The 18,088-nt window shown below is 39.6% G+C and overlaps 2 protein-coding genes across 12 annotated transcripts in view; one reads left to right on the forward strand and one right to left on the reverse strand.

The window, feature by feature from the left end:
• Positions 1–536: 536 nt before the first annotated feature.
• FBXO48 (F-box protein 48) lies at positions 537–11,334 on the reverse strand. 4 transcript variants are annotated; one of them, XM_010963763.3, is made up of 5 exons: positions 11,222–11,322; positions 10,854–11,060; positions 10,367–10,490; positions 9,494–9,835; positions 537–9,035 (listed from the first exon to the last, which is right to left on the reverse strand). In XM_010963763.3, exons 4-5 carry the CDS (start codon positions 9,797–9,799, stop codon positions 8,874–8,876), a joined length of 468 nt encoding a protein of 155 aa, XP_010962065.1. In that variant the 5' UTR covers positions 9,800–9,835; positions 10,367–10,490; positions 10,854–11,060; positions 11,222–11,322; the 3' UTR covers positions 537–8,873. The 4 variants fall into 4 exon arrangements, with proteins under 4 accessions (XP_010962065.1, XP_074197355.1, XP_074197356.1 ...); XM_074341254.1 differs by having other exon boundaries at positions 10,854–11,055; positions 11,222–11,299; XM_074341255.1 differs by having other exon boundaries at positions 11,226–11,298.
• Positions 11,335–11,516: 182 nt separating this feature from the next.
• Positions 11,517–18,088, forward strand: part of APLF (aprataxin and PNKP like factor) — an 83,154-nt gene continuing 76,582 nt past the window's right edge. For 4 of the 8 annotated variants that reach the window (XR_012499000.1, XM_074341257.1, XM_045523204.2 and 1 more), the window contains exon 1: positions 11,517–11,844. Coding sequence is in view for 7 of the 8 variants with exons in the window: in XM_074341257.1 (XP_074197358.1) it covers positions 11,749–11,844 (96 nt within the window). In the remaining variant the exon portion in view is untranslated. The remainder of the gene's footprint in view (positions 11,845–18,088) is intronic. The other 4 variants (XM_074341259.1, XM_074341256.1, XM_074341260.1 and 1 more) reach the window with 1 other exon arrangement.

The following is an 18,088-nucleotide window of genomic DNA, read 5'->3' on the forward strand; positions in this document are numbered from 1 at the left end:
GGCTAAAATACATACTGTAAAGTCAAGAATAGAAATGGTGAAAAGTTAAAATTCTAGAGCCCAAGGTTTAGAAGGATAAAATCATGACAAAGCCAAAAGAAGCTAAAAGATAAATGCAGAGAACAAAAACAGAGGTGACAAAAGACCAAAGGAAGAAATGTGCAAAATCAAAATGTTAAAACTTGTTAACATGTAACTCCAAATCCCCAAGTATTTATGGAACGAAGGTCTGGAAAAATACGTTCCCGTTACCTAAAAAGAGACAAACGCTGACAAGTGACATGCGTTACCAGAGTGACCTCTGGGCTGAAGTAGCCCCCAGGGGTTGGGGTCTTCAGCAAGCTTCTTGAGGGCAGGGGTGGTCTACTGCCAGGCTCTGTGATTCTGCAAATGCCCCTTTAACGCCAGCAGCAGGCAGGCAGCCTAGACTGTTACTACTAACTAGTGTTAGTGATATTTCTATTACCCTAAACCTGCTCCTGTTTGCAACTGCACAAAAGTGTACAATACAGAAAACACCAGAAAGACAACATTCCTTGAGTATCAATCAATGTATTTTTTTTTAAATTGAAGTATAGTTGATTTACAATGTTGTTTTAGTTTCTGGCATACAGCATAGTGAATATGCAACAATTCTCAACAAAATATTAGCAAACCAAATCCAACAACGCATAAAGAAAGGATCATATACTACAGTCAAGTTGGATTTATCCAGGGTCACAAGGATGGTTCAATACACACAAGTCAATGTGATACACCACATCAACCAAAGGCAGGACAAAAACCACATGTTCATCTCAATAGATGCAGAAAAAGCATTTGATAAAATTCAATACCCACTCATGATAAAAACTTTTATCAAAGTGGGTATAGAGGGAACATATCTCTTTAAATATCTGTCCATTAAACTTGAGTGGTGACTTTTGTATCACCAATATACTGTGCTCTCCGCAGGTTCAGGAAAGGAGTCATATGGAGTCAAAACTAAGTCATATTGAGATACAATTTTACATTGTACTTGGGAATATTTTGCTTTCCATTCTGAGATGTAGATACTGTATACATAATAAAGTGTGTAATTCAGAAGATAAATTTCAAAGCTTACACATGACAGGTGTGTTTTCAAATGAAACGGAATCTTGCATGTGAATTTTGATTACCTTGCTCGACTTCCCAAGGTCCCTGGCTCACTCTTTCTGCCTAAGAGAGTTTCAAAGGGAAAGGATAAAACATGATTCTAGAAGTGTCTTGACTCCTGGCTGAATTCCTTTTCTAGTCTTTTCATATAAGGGAGCAGAATTTATTCACAATGTTAGTAAAAGGCTGAGAAATTTCTTTACCTTTAAAGACTGTTAAACCATAAATGTCTAATTTTAAGCTTTTGGAACCAACTTCAGAGCTTGCATTTCATTACCTCAGTACAATAGACTCACAACTACAGCCCAACCTCAAAGGACTGCAGAATCAGCGGAGGCACGGAGCTGAAGATGTGGAGAACAAACCCATGGAAAATGAAACAATACCCCCATGGAAAAACATCTGCACAGAATAATGACGTGGACTTTTTTTTTTTTTTTTTTTTTCTGGACCAAAAAAAACCATTGAATTCAGATGTTTTTAATTGTGCCTTTGGCGATTAAGGTGGAAACCCACTGGGCGGTCAGGGCAGGACTGGAGGGCGGTATAAAGTGAAAATCTCTTCATTGGAGAGGATTATATTTTCTGACATCTTAACTTTTTTGCTATAGAATCTGTTTATTATTTTTGGATTATATCCTATATTCTCTTCCAGGAAAGACTCCACTCGACTCTCAGTCCAACCAACCCTTTCACCTGGGATGGGCAGGGCTAGTTTCAGTTCTGTCATTTGTAATTAAAAGGGTTTAGACAAATTCTGATGTCTGAAATTTTCCAGTCAGTTAACAAAGTTGAAATGAACTGTTTCCTCTCTGGCTCAAGTTCTTTGTCTAAGTTTCCATAGGAATAGCGCTCCCTCTGCTGGCAGCCGGTTAGCATTCACCAGGTCTCAGGAACTGTGTGGCAGAAAGTTTGAGTCAGACCCAGGGTCAGAGTCTCTATCCCCCATGTAAAAGCTATGTCATACCATTTAAGTTACTTTGCTTTTTTGAGCCTTCATGTGTGCATCTTTAAAACAGTGATGGCAAAAACTACTTTTCAAGACTTTTATGGGTAAATGGCCACATAAAATGTACTTAATTCATGAAAGATATTATTATTGTATAATAGATAATTATAGATAAGATTATTTTAGAGAAGAAAGATGCTTGTTCATCAAGTTTTTCAAAGTTGCAGCATATGATCTTCAATATTGTTGGTTTTCTGGGTCTGAGAAAATACACGTGTTATGTCAACCGAAGAAACCATTGTTATAGTGTGTAGAAGAGTAACATAGTATTTGTAAAGTTCTTAAACATTCTCAGGTGAGAAATGCACAACTTAATTTATAGATTTAAAGTCCCTTAATAAATTTCATTACGCATTCCTAATAAAAAGTATTAGATAAAATAGAAATTAATGGATATTCCCTTAACGTGATTATATATACACAAATTATAGATACAGATTTAGATATATAATAGAAAGAGGAAATGTTATGATGGAGAAATACTGGAAGCATTACCACTAAGGTAAGGAACAAGGCAAAGATGTTCACTGTTTAACATCATGCTGGATGCATTAGTCAGTGTACTCATTCAAGGAAACAATACGGACATAAAATATTGGGGTTAAAAAAGTAAAACTGCATTTGCAAGTCCTGTGGTAATACATCTGGAAACTCCAGGGGAATCAATAATAACACTAATATGAACAAAAGAATTCAATAAGTTAGCAAGCAACAAATGTACAATGTCCAAAAATTGATGCTGTGTCTGTATGTGTGTGTGTGTATTTGTGATGGTAACCTATTAGAAGATAAACGAGGGGGAAATCTCACTTCCAATAATAGCATAAAAGATAAAAATACTTGAAAAATAAACTTAAAAAGAAATGTACAAAACCCATATGAGGAATAACGTAAAATATTCCTGCAAGATAAATTCCTTGGTCTGCGGTAAGATAATTTGACATCCTAAGTATGTAACTTATCCCTAATTTAACACTACTTTCATAAAATTTCAACAAGTGTTTTTCTTGAAGCTAGACAAGATTCTGAAGTTTGCATGGAAAAATGAACATACATGCATATATAGGAAAATATATTAAACACTAATATATTAATTTAAATATTAAATATGAAATACTATTATATCCTCTATAACCAAAACAGTATGGCATGAATAGATGGATAGATTTGGAACATAACTGAAAATTCAGAAATAGGACCAAGTAGACCTTATTAATGGGTAAAGTGGCATCTCAACTGACTGGGTTAAAGACAGACTTGTTAGAAAACAGTGTCAGGACAACCGCACAGTTATTTGAAAAAAAAAAAATCGTTTGGGATCCGTAACATACATCATACTCCAGGACAAACTCCAAATGGAAAAGTGAACTAAAAGCATACTAGAAAAAAAAAACCCCAAGTTAATTTATTTATAGTCTTGCTGTGGGAAACCCTTTTATAATAAGCTCATCATCCAGATGCGATAATGAAAAACATCAACAAAGTTGACTACGTTAATAAGAAGTTTTGGGAAAAAAGCCACTTCAAGCAAGATCAAAAGACAAGTGACAAACTGGGAGAAATATAATTGCCACATACAATAGACAAAGAGCTAACTTCTATTTACAAAGCATTCAAAACTTGAGAAAAGCAAAGACTTTAAAATACAGGTGCCTTTAAACGTATGAACCTAATTCATGACAAGAGAAATGCAAATGAAATCTACAATGAGGACGTTATCTCAACTTTCTTGTATGTTTGAAAACGTTCAAAATAAATCATTGCCAAAAAGCTACATTAAGATATTTCTCACTAACAGATTGGCAAGCATTCAAAAGCTCGAAATCATACTCTTCTGTGATCAATTGAGTGGCATTTGGATCTGAGCTGAGTATTAAGATAATATACAATTGTATGAAAGTTAAATTTCTTGGGTATGATTATAGGGTTGTGGTTGTATTAGAGTGGGTGTATGTCCTGAGGAAATACATGCTTTGGTTATTTATGAGTAAAATACCATGAGGCCTGAAAACCTAGTTTGAAATACTTCAGCTCAACAAAAGTGGTGTGTGTGTGTTTATTATAGAGCGATTGTGTATCAGAGATATGTGGCAATGCGTGGAGGCATTTTTGTGTCACTATTTGGGAAGGGGGACTCCTGGCATCTAATGACTAGAGGCCAAAGATGCTATTAAACATCCCGCAAGTACAGGACAGCCCCTTAAACAACCCAAAATGTCAACAGTGCCAAGGTCTAGAAACCTGCTATACAGAAAGCAAATGTGGCTAAAGTTAACAATTGGATCATCTGGGCTGATTGTATCATTAAATTATTCTTTCAACTTTCTGTATGTTTGAAAATTTTCAAGACAAAACATTTAGGGAAAAGGTAAATTTTAAAAATATATCATAAAAGAAATCTAGGAGAGAAAAAAGAAGCTGAACTGACAAAACAATAGGCCACACAGGAAAAAACAATGCTAAAAAGTCTTTAAAAATTATTATAATTAACTTATAAGAATAAAGAAAAAAACAAAATCCTGCCTAGGCTTCTTACTGGCGATAAAAAACACAGACACTGCATTGAGTTAAGAAATTTTCAAATGTGACTTTTAGAAAGCTTCTTCTATGATTTTATGTATTTCCCACAAGGCTTTCACTGTGTGATACTCAAATAGATAATTTTGTCGTATTAAAACTAAATCAAAATGAGCAAACTGGGAAACCAGCAGTCAGTTTCTTCCCTGCAGAGCTCAGAAGACCCGTAGCTGTAAAACAGGCCTCAGAAAATGGTTATGAAAATTTTTTTCCTCGACAAGTTAGTGTTTACGGTAACAGGGCATAATTGGTGTGGTTTGCAAACCTCTAGTTTTATTTTATTTTATCATCCATTCTGCCCTGACTGGCAGGGACTAGGGAGGTGTTGGAAAATGTGAAAAGGGCTTACTAAAAATGTGGGGTTATTTATAGTATGGTTGAATATAAAAATATTATATATCTATCTATAATATATAGAGAGCTTTTGTTTGGGGGGGTATAGCTCAGTGGTAGAGCGCGTGCTTAGCACGCACAAGGTCCTGGGTCAATCCCCAGTACCTCCATCAAAATAAACAAAGAAAGAAACAAACTTGATTACCCCACCTCCTCTGCCAAAAAATAAACAACAACAAAAAAATGCTGAGCTTTTGTCAGAACTGATTTGCATCCTTGCTTTGTACTCTGACCTTTTTCGGTCTTATTCAGTCTCTACCATTCTTACTCTTTCTTCCTTTTCCTGCCTTGTTTTACCGTGTAGAGGAACAATAGAATGGGTGATTTTTTTTTTTTTCTGGTAACACTTCCCACTGTACTTTTCATCCCCAATAAGTCACCCTCCACCTGTGAAGACAGGCATCCAGAGCTTTGTGGGGAGGGTGGATCCAGCTAAGAAGAAAGGAATTAGCTGCTTTGAATTTCAGAAGACTTAAAAAAAAAATCATTCAGTTTAATTACTGTTTATCCAGAGGTAGTTTGTCCGTCTTCTTTGACTGCTTTCATTGTTCTCTTTGTCTTTACTTTTCAACAGATTAACTCTGGTTAACCATTGGTTAAACTTAAATAGGGATTGTAAATTAGATGATATTAGTGAATTAATATAAAACATTTTAGATGAGAAATATTGTCTATAGGAGAGTGTACTTACTCTTAGGAGATGAAAGCTGAAGTATTTAGGGGTGAAGTGTCATGTCTGCAACTTATTTTCAAATGCTTCAGCAAAAACAAATAATAAAATGTGGAAACGTTAACAACTGGTGTATTTAGGTGAAGGGTATACGTAAGAGTTTTTTTGTCATATATTTTTACTTTTCTGTGGGTTTGAAATTTTTCAAAATGGAAAGTTGAAGAACAGTCTTGGCTCTTTTGTTTGAGTTACTCATTCTCATAGAAGTTTTTAATTCGTTCAAAATAAAAATTTAATAAGCACCTACTGTGTATTACATACTTTTATAGGTGCTGGGGAGGAGGGTTGAACTTGATACATGAGATCATTCTCTTAACTATCAGTTTCCTCAGGCATAAAATGGGTATGGAGTAATAGTACCCCCCACATAAGCACAAGGCTTGGGGCAGAGTAGGCATTCAATAAATGTTGGCTATTGTAATTAATCAACTTTGTTCATTGCTGATCTAATTTCATCCATTTGATGGTTTTGGTCTTTCAACTCTAAATAAAAATGTGTGATTGTCAATCTTATGGATGATTCTTCCCAAGCCATTTCTTAGTGTTACTCCTCAACTTATTTTTATTACTATTACTAGGGCATTTGAAGTTTTGGAAAGAAGATATCATATCAAGTCAAAGCAAAGATGAAAATTAGCGGTTAGGGGTGTATTTTTCAAATTAGGCTTGTATACATGACAATTCTAAGGTAAATTTTTATTGATGATTATCCTGGTCTAAGATTGTTATAAACTAGAGGCAACTAGAGAAAGATTCCTAAATTAAAAAAAAAAAAACAAAACAAAACCAAAAAACTAGATCTTGAGCTGGTCAAGTATTTTTTAAAACTCGGAAATTCCTTAATCCTCTGTCCCCAGTAAACTTGTCTCTTTTTACAAACTGGGTGCACATGACATTTTATCTCTGAGTAAAAACACCCCTTCCTTCCTTCCATTCTGTTCCACCTGCACATGTTCTCAGATGCCAATGGCTTGGTCTGATAAATGTACAGTTCATTCTAAGCCCATTCCATAAAAGGTATCCAAAATTTTCCCTTTACTATAGACTGTGATCATAGCTTATAACTTAGTTTATAAAGAATTGTTTTCATAGTATAGAACTAAAAAAACCTAAAGATTAGTCATATAACAAAATAATGTTTAAAACTGATTGGGGGTGACCCAATAATTAAAAATAATAAGTGATATTTCTGGGTTAAGTTTATTTTCAAGTGTTTATTCAAAAAATTTAAAAAATGTTTACTTTCCTGTTTTTCTCTCACAGCTTTGGAGAAGACGAGAATAATTCACATATCAGCATTCATATCAAGCTTCTCATATATTTTATGGATTGTACATTGCATTTCAATACAATCTTGTCCACTAACAATATGATAAATTATTTTTATTATACATTCTGGGTAGGATTAAAATAAATAATAAAGAAATAATTTAATACATCTTTATGGAATACCTACTGTGTTCCATGTTTGGAAATACAAAAATAAATAAATGGTCCCTGCCATTAAAAAGCTCACAGTCATTGCTTCTCGGCCTTTTGGCTAAGATCAAGTGTAAAAAGCTCATAGTCTAAAAGGGGAGACAGACAAACAGAACAGACAATTTAAGGTAGTATGACAGTGCTGAGAACGGTATGCACAAAGAACTATGGGAAACTTAAGAGGGTCGGGGTCACTTAATTGAGGACGGTAGAAGTTAAGGATGGTTTCCAGGTCAAGATGATGAGTTTTACAAATGAGTTTGCCAAGAAAAGAATCAATGATGGGTGAGAGGAAGACCGTTCCCACGGCGGGATTACAGGACAATCTTAGAGAGTGGACTGCCCGATGTTCAAGGCGCCTTCCAACTCTACGAAGACAGCAGGCGACAATCAAGCATCGCCTACTTGACCCAACAAAAGGAGTTTGTACAGTGTGGGGCATCCTTCTGATATTTGCCTATTCGTTAAACCCTGGTTTCCTGGACTCCTATTTTTCATGCTGTCGAGCACAATTTAAGGAGAAAAACCCATAATGACTACAATGTTTTGTAAACACTTTTAACTACGGTGCTGGCCACAGATTCAAAATGAACAATCGGGTACAGTGAGTACTATATCACCTAGTTTTAAGAAAAAGAGAAAAAAAGTTAAAGGTTCTTACAAAGCAATAAACTTCAACAAAGTCAAGTATGTAGGTTTCTCTAAAATAATATTTTTCTTTCTTTTGAGAGTGGAGGGAAAAAGGAGTTGAAGTCCTTTGTCGTGGTTATGCACCAGTAGTACACTAGATGGCGCTCTAAGGCTGTTAGAAAGATGGTACGTTTTACCAAGAAAAATTGGTTGGAGGCCTAGATGGCAGTTAAGTGCTCTGGAAACTCTCCATATATTTTCAGCCCTGAGAACAATTCCAGGTTTGTAGGCAAGTAATGGGGAATCTTAATCTCAAGTTTTAGCCCTCTGGTCAGATTAATTTTAAACTAAACCACAAGTTTAACACATTTTTAAAATGGTTTCAATGTTTTGACAGTTCAATTCGATTCCCTAGAAATGAAAACTTTAAAGTTACTGAAATATAAATTTACTATACATTTAAACACAGTGCTATTAATTTCATTTAGGGAGTCTTCCCATGAACCTAGTTATGTCTACTAATTATAAATCTCTAAGTCAGTTTCTTCAAATGGCTTCCTGAATTTTCAAATTATCATTAAGTAAAAAGCACCAATCGAATTGTCTTGTCATTAATGCATTGCAACCGACTAACACAAATACATGAAATAGTACATTCTGAAATCACTCTATTAGTACAGTTTAAATAATATTTCATGATTTTTTCACATTACAGTTAAACCAGAAACATTTTTTTGCTAAAGCATGCAATAAAAACAAAGCTTTATTTTTATATTTTCTACTTAGTTTTCTTTTAAATGCTAAGTAGTAAAAAGGCAAACCAAAAAATGGACGGTTAAAGATATACCTTTTACAACCTCAAGAGTCATTTTACTTTTAAACTCTCAAAGTTAGGAGATCTGTGTGTGATTTTTCTGCTTATCTTTCCATTTCTGCTTCTAAAATTTCCCCCCATGTGTCCGCATCCATCGGGTACATGATTTTTTCTGGTAGGCTAACAGGAGAACATATGTTGCTGTATCTGCCACTTAGCCAGTCATGTTTCACTTTACTCTTCTGGTAATTCCTCAGGAGTATTACCTGAAAGAGGTAAACCAGCATTGTCAAAGAACCTAGTAGGTGGTTGGTGGGTGAGTTTGTCTGAAACTAGAGAATGTGACTGACAGGGCTGAAAAGATTACATATTGACATTGATATACACATATACCAGTAAGTGTGTGTGTGTCTGTGCATGTATCACGGAGTGAGCCAGAGTTTGGTGGGGGTCTGGATAAGGTGGAGTGAAATGAAGCAGCCACTTCCCTGTGGTTAACAGAGGTGCATGCCTAAATTTAGGATTTTAAAAAATGTAAAAGGATGGACGAGAGAGCACGTGACTTGCAGGAAAAGAATTATAATTCAACTTTAACCCCCAAAGCCAACACACTCTGTACGTCACTCTGTATGCGATGCTCCCTCCTCCGAGCAGAGGGTGGAGTGGGCTCAAAACTGCCACCACGTTGTCAAAAAACACTGCAGACGACAAGGATGAAACTTACCCTCCAAGGATAACCACTTTCTACATCATCATCGATCTCTCTTTGGCACACGGCTCTCAGAGTCAGGCAATGAGGTTTCCATAAGGAGTTGTTGTTTCTTATTACATGATTCCAGCTCCTGCAAGTCATCGAAGCCCTGCACAAACTCTGGACGTCCAGCTGACTGAAAATTTTAAAAGTAACTTCTGGAGGCAGCAGATCCACAAAGTTATTCTGACTCTCTTTTTTTCCCTTCTCAGTATCCACAGAGTTCGATTCTATGTTAGAAACTCTTGAATTGTTGTTCCTCTTGGAGTTTTTCTTCATAGCTTGATGTTTTAGTAAATTATCGTCATATGTAGCCTAAAAGGCAAAGATTAAAAACACTCACTCTCTTTAGATCAGACTCTAGATCCTATCTGGAATGTAGAAGAGGTTGAGGTCTGGGTTATAATGACATGAAGTCTCCAATAGTCATTAGTTGTAAGATTAATATTTTAGAAACGGCTTCTTCAACATACATATATATGCATGCATACATGCATAGTTAATTATAATCTAAGTTAATCATAAACTAAGATAACAGTCACGAGGCCAATAAGTAACAGTGACTAAGAACTATAAATAATGTTTATAACTCAGCTAGATATAGTATGTGACTAAAGCTTTAAGTTCAGTTTCAGCTAATTTACCGAAGGTACATTCTGAAATGAGTTGAAAGAATGGAGCTATTTTTGCATGTGAAGACAGTTCTGTTTACTTAAAATCAGTTGATTCCATTTTGCACTTCTTTTTATAACGAGGGGTGGCGGTGCAGGAGGGGTTTCAGAAACAGCTAAATACTTATTTCAGCTGAGCTAGTGACAAATCCCCCTTTCCAGGTGTGCTACTCACCTATATGTTTCTGGACTTGCCAAGACCACAGACGCTTCCATTCATTTGGTTGTTTGTGATCCAAGTTAGTTACGGTGGTTAGAATTTTAATGACTGTGTTCAACAGAGAACTTCCCCTTGACAGCTTGGGGAAGTAAGAAAGCAAACTGGTAAAATCAAGTTTTTGCCACCAGCTCCGTCCCCACCCCCCCACCCCACCCCCAGCAATACAAACCAAAGCCAAACTACTCTGTTCTTGAAAATAGTAGTTACTGTGCATTTAAATGCACATTTGTACTTCTCCCAGGAGCTCAGTGGGAATAAAGTGTGTGCTCCCGCTAGTCATTCCACAGGAGGCAGATGAAGGCTTTTTAATTGAACACTCGGGGGTGACTTGGTGAGGTTCCCAAAATCCCACTAGGCATTTTTCTTCTTCCAGGTCCAGTTTTGCTTGGATGCCTAGAAAGCTATCCCCTTCTTCTTTATGGACCAAACTTTGCTGAATTACCTCTCTATGTGGGTGAGCGCTCACCCCTGTTTCAGGTGTCACACAAAGAGAGGGATCTTCGGATCCCGAGCCGACGCCCGGCTCTCGGGGAGCCCCCACCCCATGTAGACCGCGCAGGTCGGAAGGAACGGCCCCACGTCCCATCTGAGCCACTCTCCTGGCGTGCCCCGCGCTGGCGGCAGCTGCTGGAGTCCAGGGAACACTGCACTGACAGGTAAACAACGGAAACAACCGTCAGCACCGACTGTCACCGCAGCTCCCGACTGTCACCGCAGCTCCCGGCCGCCGAGGGAGGCTGCGCCAACGCCAGGGCCGCGCCCCGAAGCACGACCGCCATACGTCAGCCGGAAGGGAAGACCCTCCCCTACCTACTGGGCCGCAGCGACCACTCCTTCCGCGATTTAAATTCGCCGAATTCGAATCCTTCCCCGTAGTCCCTCAAGTCCCGCCCACTCTAGCTCCGCCTTGCCGACTCGATTTCGCACAGGCGCAGAGAGGAGCGCGCGTTGCCTCTTGGGACGGGTAGTTTTCTAAGGGCGTCTCAGTTCAGCAACCCTGCGGAAGTGGGGCGCGCCGAACTACAAGGTCCGGCGTCCTCCGAGCCGTGTGGGCGGCGAGAACGGCTGGGGGTGTTTAACCGGGGCTTTTAAACAATAGTTTGGAGGCGGCGTGAAGTAGGAACCCCCGAGTGCGTCACTGGTCCGGGTGGAGGGGCGGGACTCGGTACCCAGCGCGGGGGCACGAGCTGCTCGCGGACGGGACACACCAGGGCGCAGGCTTTGTTCCCTCTCCCCCTGTGTTTTCCTGGGGCCTGCGTAGGCCCCTCGGCTGTCCATGGAAGGCGGAAGCGGCTGCGGGGTCTGTCTCCTTGCGAAGGGGTCTCATTCTCGCCGCCATGTCCGGGGGCTTCGAGCTGCAGCCGCAGGACGGCGGCCCCCGGGTGGCCCTGGCGCCTGGGGAGACGGTGATCGGCCGCGGGCCGCTGCTGGGAGTAAGTGTGGCAGGGCTTGGCCGGCCCCGGAGGCCCGACTCCGGGTCCTCGCCCTATTCCCCATCACGCCCGCCCCGCCAGTGTGGATTTTAGAAGTTTGGGGGGGTAGCACTTTTTTTTCAGCTACTTTTCATCAACTCGCAGACATTTCCTTCTGTGGCCTTTGGAAAGCACTGACTTGGGTTACCATCGTAATCTGGTCCACGGGTCGGCCAACTGTGGCTCTGGGTCCAAATCCAGCTGTTTTTTTATGGCCCCCACATACTAAGAATGGTTCTCAAATTTTAAAATGTAAAATGTAAACAAATTTAAAACAAAACCTGTATTAGTCTTTCAGGGAGAATAATTGCACTAAGGATAGTGCTTCTTGGCTTGATAAGCCAACAATGTTTACAGTACTATTTGTCCCTTTACAGGAAAAGTTTGCCAACCTGTGATCTTAGCTTTTCTAGAAGAATTTCTCTTAAGCTTTTGGCCTCTTTTTGAGCTGCGTGGGCCTGACTTTTACTGTACTAGCCTTTTTCAGTAATATCAATGGCTAACCCTTGTGTAGTGTGTAGTGCTCCAGGCAGTGATCTCAGGACTTCACCTGTTAACCAATTTCTTCAATCCTTTCAAAACCCTTTGAGTTAGGTGCTCTTGTCCTCATTTTTCAGATGAGAAAATTGAGCTATAGATTGGGTTTTTAAAGGGCACGCAGAAGCTTTTGGACATAGAGTGCCACGAGGCTCTGTTTCTTTGGGATGTTGAGGAGTTAGAGAACTTGCGTGCTATCTTCTGGAATTTTGTAGGTCTCTCCCAAAATGCATATATATTGTTTTCTTAACGTTCAGCATATCTTGTTTAGTGCCCACTTTGTGCAGCAGGTTGTGCAGACCCTAGCACTGTGGGGCAGACAGATGGAAGAGGCTTGGGTCTCCCTTGCCCTCTGGTTTTCTCTTGAACTGTCCCGCCAAACCTGTGTCAGGGAGCTAATACCACGGAGGAAGGAGTGTGGACTGTTACCCTGGTTAACCGCTAGTGCCTAAATGGATTCATTGCTGTTAGTCTTAGGATCCTTCTCCAGGCAGGAAAAGGAGGACTGATGGTTTGAGGTTGTGAAGGGGAAGTCAGTTCTAAAGGGGGATGTGTGTGTACATATATGTGTTAAGGTTACCAAGAAAGTTTGCTGTTTTTTGGGTTTTTTTACTGGACAAATAGTTACTTAAATGTTTAAATAACATTGTTTTCTCCATAGTTTATTAACCTATACAGACTTCTGAAGGAACTGCCTGGGAGTTTCCCTTCCTCCCTCTTCTTCCCTCCTCTTCCTTCCTTCTTTTCCTTCCTTCCTCCCCCCCCCCCCCCATTTCTCTGTCTGTCTGTATCTGAATTAAAAACTTAGTGGAGATTCATCTAGAATCTTATGTCTGGTGACTGATGAATTTTGGTTTCCAAAACAAAGTGTATCACCAACAGAGTGTGCTGTGCATGGTTTGAATGGTGGATGAATTTTAGGCTTATGTTTTAACAGGTTGCAAACCCCCTCATTATTTGCTGCTTGATCTTCGTGTTATTGGCCTGCTAATGTGTGACAAGCCTGTTTGGTTTCTGTTTTTAAAAATGGTAACGGGTCAGGATTTTGCTTTTCCTTTTTGAATAGTCATTCAGTGATGAGACTCTGGCTAGGTTTGGCAGATACGAGAAGTGGTTTTGAATGTGTTGAAGGAAAACTTTGAAGAATCAGCAAACCACCTTGGGTTTTTTTAAGATTTTGGAGCTGACAGGTGTTTCTTCTCTGCCGTAGTTTAAACTCTACATGAGCGCTGCTGCTGTTTCAAACAACAGCAATTCCAGTGAGGGTTTTTCTTTCTTTCTTTCTTTTTCTTTCTCTCTCTCTCTCTTTTTTTTTTTTTTTTTTTTGTAGTGTGAGAGCAAAGACTTAGTTCTGAGTGGGAAAACTCAACTAGTTCATTGTAAATTTCATATCCATCTAAAGTGATTTATAATAATAAGGATGATTTTTGAACATAACAAGCTGTGTCTTTTGGAGACAAGTTTCACAAAGCTTCATGGTCACACAAGCGTAAAGGTTTATAATTCCAACGTGTAAAACATTCTTTGTGGTAAAACAGTCTGACAGTGAGGATATCTTCATGTCATTACACTGGCAGGAAAACCCTTATGGATGACCGTTGTAGGTTACAGAGCACAGGGAAATTTCATTTCCTTGTGCTGTTTGAGTTCGCGTGAATCAGCGAAACCAAGGTGTTTGTTTTCTGAGTTGTACTTGTCTCATGATCACCAATTAAAAGGTTTTACAGCAGGATGCATTATCCTGGGTGAAAACAGCCAATCCCCAAAGTTACATATTATATGATTTCACTTACCTATTATTAAAATGACAAAATTATAAACATAGAGAGCAGATTAGGGATTGCCAGGGGTTCAGGAGGTGAAGGGAGCAGGAGGGAATCTGGTATGGCTGTAAAACAGCAGTGAGGGATTTGCTTTGTGTCTTGAGTACATAAGTATCAGTATACGGTTGTGACACTGCTGTAGTTTTGCAGGATGTTACCGCTGGGGGAAACAGTAAATGGTACAAGAGCTCTTTCTGTAACATATCTTTTAACCACAAATCTACAACTATCTTAAGTAAAAAATTTAGTTAAGAAAAAGGTTTTACAGCATCTCAACAGCATACCATTAGGCCCAATTATTTGCTTTAATGGTTTTTCTTTAATTAAATCTGATTGTACTCTTAGATGAAAACTACTCTTTCTGATTCCAAATTTTCCTTATTCTGTTTTGATAACAGGGATAATAGGATACATTTCTTTATGATCAGGCTTCTTTCTGAGGGCCTAGGATAGCACCAGGTGTCCAGTGAGATTTCTAACGGCAGATGTGATTGAATCTACTGCTTTAGTTAAACAGAGAGGAGGCCCCCAGTCGGGGATGGGGGTAGTCCTGGGCTCTGGTGTAGACCCTTCACCTGGCTTCAGTTCACACATCTAAGACTGCTGGGTGTCCCACTAAGTGTATATGATGTAACCCCGCCCCCACCCCTCCGGGTTACGGGCCTGGTAACCGTGCCCTGTTCCTGCTTGTTGCCAGAGGCCACCGGCTATCCTGGAATGCTAGGCCTACCTAGGCTGGCAAGGTTTGTCCCTAAGGTTATGCCAAACACTCCCAGCTGCTGGGTTTTTAACCCCTCCTTCGAGCCTAGTACAATGCCTGGCACATAATAGGCCTTCAACACATGATCTCTTTCTGATCTGCATCTCAGCCTCGCTCATAAAGCGCCTACCTGAAACTTAGATGTGAAAAGGATAGCGTAGAGTTTGGAAGTGAATATAAATATTAAGAGGCAGGGCTACCAACTGCTACAGCTTAAGGAGCAGCATTTGTGATGGATTGTCTTAACAGTTTTCCTATTTTGTTGACTAGTAAATTCAGAAAGTAGTTAATGGTAACTTATGATGAAAAAGAATATGAAAGGGAATATATGCTTGTACATGTATGACTGAGACATTATGCTATATACCAGAAATTGACAAAACATTGTAAACTGAGTATACTTCAACTAAAAAATATATATATATATATATATATATATATATATACACAGAAAAAAGAGAAAATAGTTAATGAAAATATCTATAATTAGATGGGAATGAGGAAAGAGAAATAAAACCTTGTTCTCAGGAGACTTACAGGCAGTAGGTAGGAGAGACAGAGAAGCGAGTGACTAGGGAAGGGAGCTAGGCAGGCATCTCCAGGGGGCGGAGTGAGAGGGAGTAAGAAAAATAACGCAGGGACAATGGTGAATGACAGCAGTGTCGTAGATGACCACTGCCTCGGCGCTGGGGAGGCCACGAGGAGAGGGACCTGTAGTGCTGTTCCCGCTGCCCACCCCCATGCCCACCTGGTAAGTAGTGTCATACCATTGCTCTCAAAAGCAAGACACCTAGATTTTTAGATACTGTAACCTCTGATCTTTAAAAGGTCACGTGAGAAGTTTTGTTTCCATACCATGAGCCAAACAGAAGGATGTGACGTGGTACAGAGAGGCGGAGGAAGGAACCCACCATTCAGATGAAGGGTCGGATGGCTTCGTGACCTCAGGGACATACGGCGCTGACTTTGAAGTGTTTGGACAGTTAGAATTTTAGTGGGTGGGGGACGGGGGGTGGCACGGGGAGGGCCCGTCAGGCTAAATGAATGTGTACTTTAAGGCTCCAAGATTAGAAAGTGTGTGGCATATTGGATGATTGGTCAAGTGCTGAGTAGACTTGAGGGATGATCGTATTAAATCAGTGATTCTGTTAAACTTTTACAGACGTTGCTTTCATATTATGGACTAGTTTGTTTTCTTTCTTGCTTTTTTTCTTTCTTTCTTTTCTTCCATTCTTTCTTTTCTTCCTTGCTTCCTTTCCTCCTTTCTGTTTCTTTCCTCCTTTCTTTCTGTTTCTTTCTTTTTTCCTTCCTTCCTTCCTTGGCTTTATTTTACTAGGTTTACAGCAGAATGGAGCAGAAAATACAGAGTTCCCATGTACCCTCTGCCCCCTCCCCGCTCAGCCTCCCCCACGTCAACATCTGGTACCACAGCAGTATATCTGATGAACCTGTATTGAAGTGTCATTATCACCCGAAGCCCACAGTTTACAGTAGGGTTCACGCTTGGTGTACATTCTGCGGGTTTGGACAAATGTGTAATGACATGTATCCACCACTGTAGTCACAGAATAGTTTCACTGCCCTGAAAATCCTCTGTGCTCCTCTGTCTGTTCATCTTCCCTTCCCCTCCCAACCCCTGGCAACTACTGAACATTTTTACCATCTTTCTACCATAGTTTTACCTTTTCCAGAATATCATACAGTTGGAATCATGCCATGTGTATATGTAGACTTTTTAGATTGGCTTCTTTCACTTACTAATATGTATTCAAGTTTCTTCCATGGCTTTTCATGGCTTTTTTAGTGGTGAGTAATGTTCCATTGTCTGGATGTTCCACAGTTATCTGCCTACTGAAGGGTATCTAGGTTACTTCCACATTTTGGCAATTATGAATAAAGCTGTTATAAACATCTGTGTGCAAGTTTTTGTGTGAACATCAGCTTTCAGTTCTTTTGGGTAAATATTAGTGCAGTTGCTGGATAGTATGGTGGGAGTGTGTTTAGTTTTGACAGAAGCTGCCAACTCTTTTCCAAAGCAGCTGTACCATTGTGCATTCCCACCATCAGTGGGTGAGAGTTCCTTTTGTTCCACATCCTTGTCAGCATTTGGATTTTGGCCATTCTAATAGGTGTGCAGTGAGTTATTTTTCATACATACTTATTTATTTCAAAATCAACATCTCCAAATTATCGTCTCCCACGTGCTACTCAGTGTTAATACGCCATCTTCTCACATGCCTCCAGACCTCTGTCTCAGCTCCCTTCTCTGGTAATAAGATTCTGTAGGTAATTTCGGAGTATCTGTATTTTTAAAACCTCTAAATATAGTTCTGTTTAGAAACCAGATTTGGCATGGAATAGGTCTTTGAGAAACGTTTGCCAAACTGAACCAAATAAGTACTTAGAAACCTCAATTTACCAAAGTCCCAAGTGGGGCTTTAGACCCAGTTTTATCTTACTAAGCTGTGCTTCTGTTGTTACTCACTGTGTTGCCTCTATCATAATAATTATGGAGATGATGATCACATTTGTACCGCATTCACTGTGTAAGCAGGACCGCAGTCCAGACAGGTTGAGTTGAAATTTCATTGGAAACAAGTCAGCACAAAATTCGATCATATTGCCTAACAATTCAGCCACATTGAATTAGGAGCTCAGAAAGCATCAGATCTTACTTTGAAAAGTTTAAATGATCCATATTTATCAGTATTATGGATTACACAGGCGCTTGTGAGGTAGCCTGAAACCCGAACTGCTATTTACACGGTTTCTCATACGTGAAAGTCAGTTCACAAGTTTCAAAGGCCGTGTCCAGTATATTAGTAACCTTTGAAAGAGAGATTATTCATGAGCTGGAGTCTGCCCTGAGAGCCTCTGGCCAAACTCGAGTCCATTTCCTTAGACGTGTCGTTTCTGAATATCAGAAGTTGGACCTTGGTGCGTTCCACGTGCAGTGATGTCAAACACCTTGTGCCAGTCAGCTTGGCTCTTTAAATTAGATTCCCTTATCACCTCACGTTACAGCCATCTCAGCGTTGACAGCTGGACTCTGGAGTGGATGCTGGACCCGATACTGAGAAACACC

This window comes from Camelus bactrianus, chromosome 15 (genome assembly GCF_048773025.1).
Source record: "Camelus bactrianus isolate YW-2024 breed Bactrian camel chromosome 15, ASM4877302v1, whole genome shotgun sequence".
NCBI lineage: Eukaryota > Metazoa > Chordata > Mammalia > Artiodactyla > Camelidae > Camelus > Camelus bactrianus.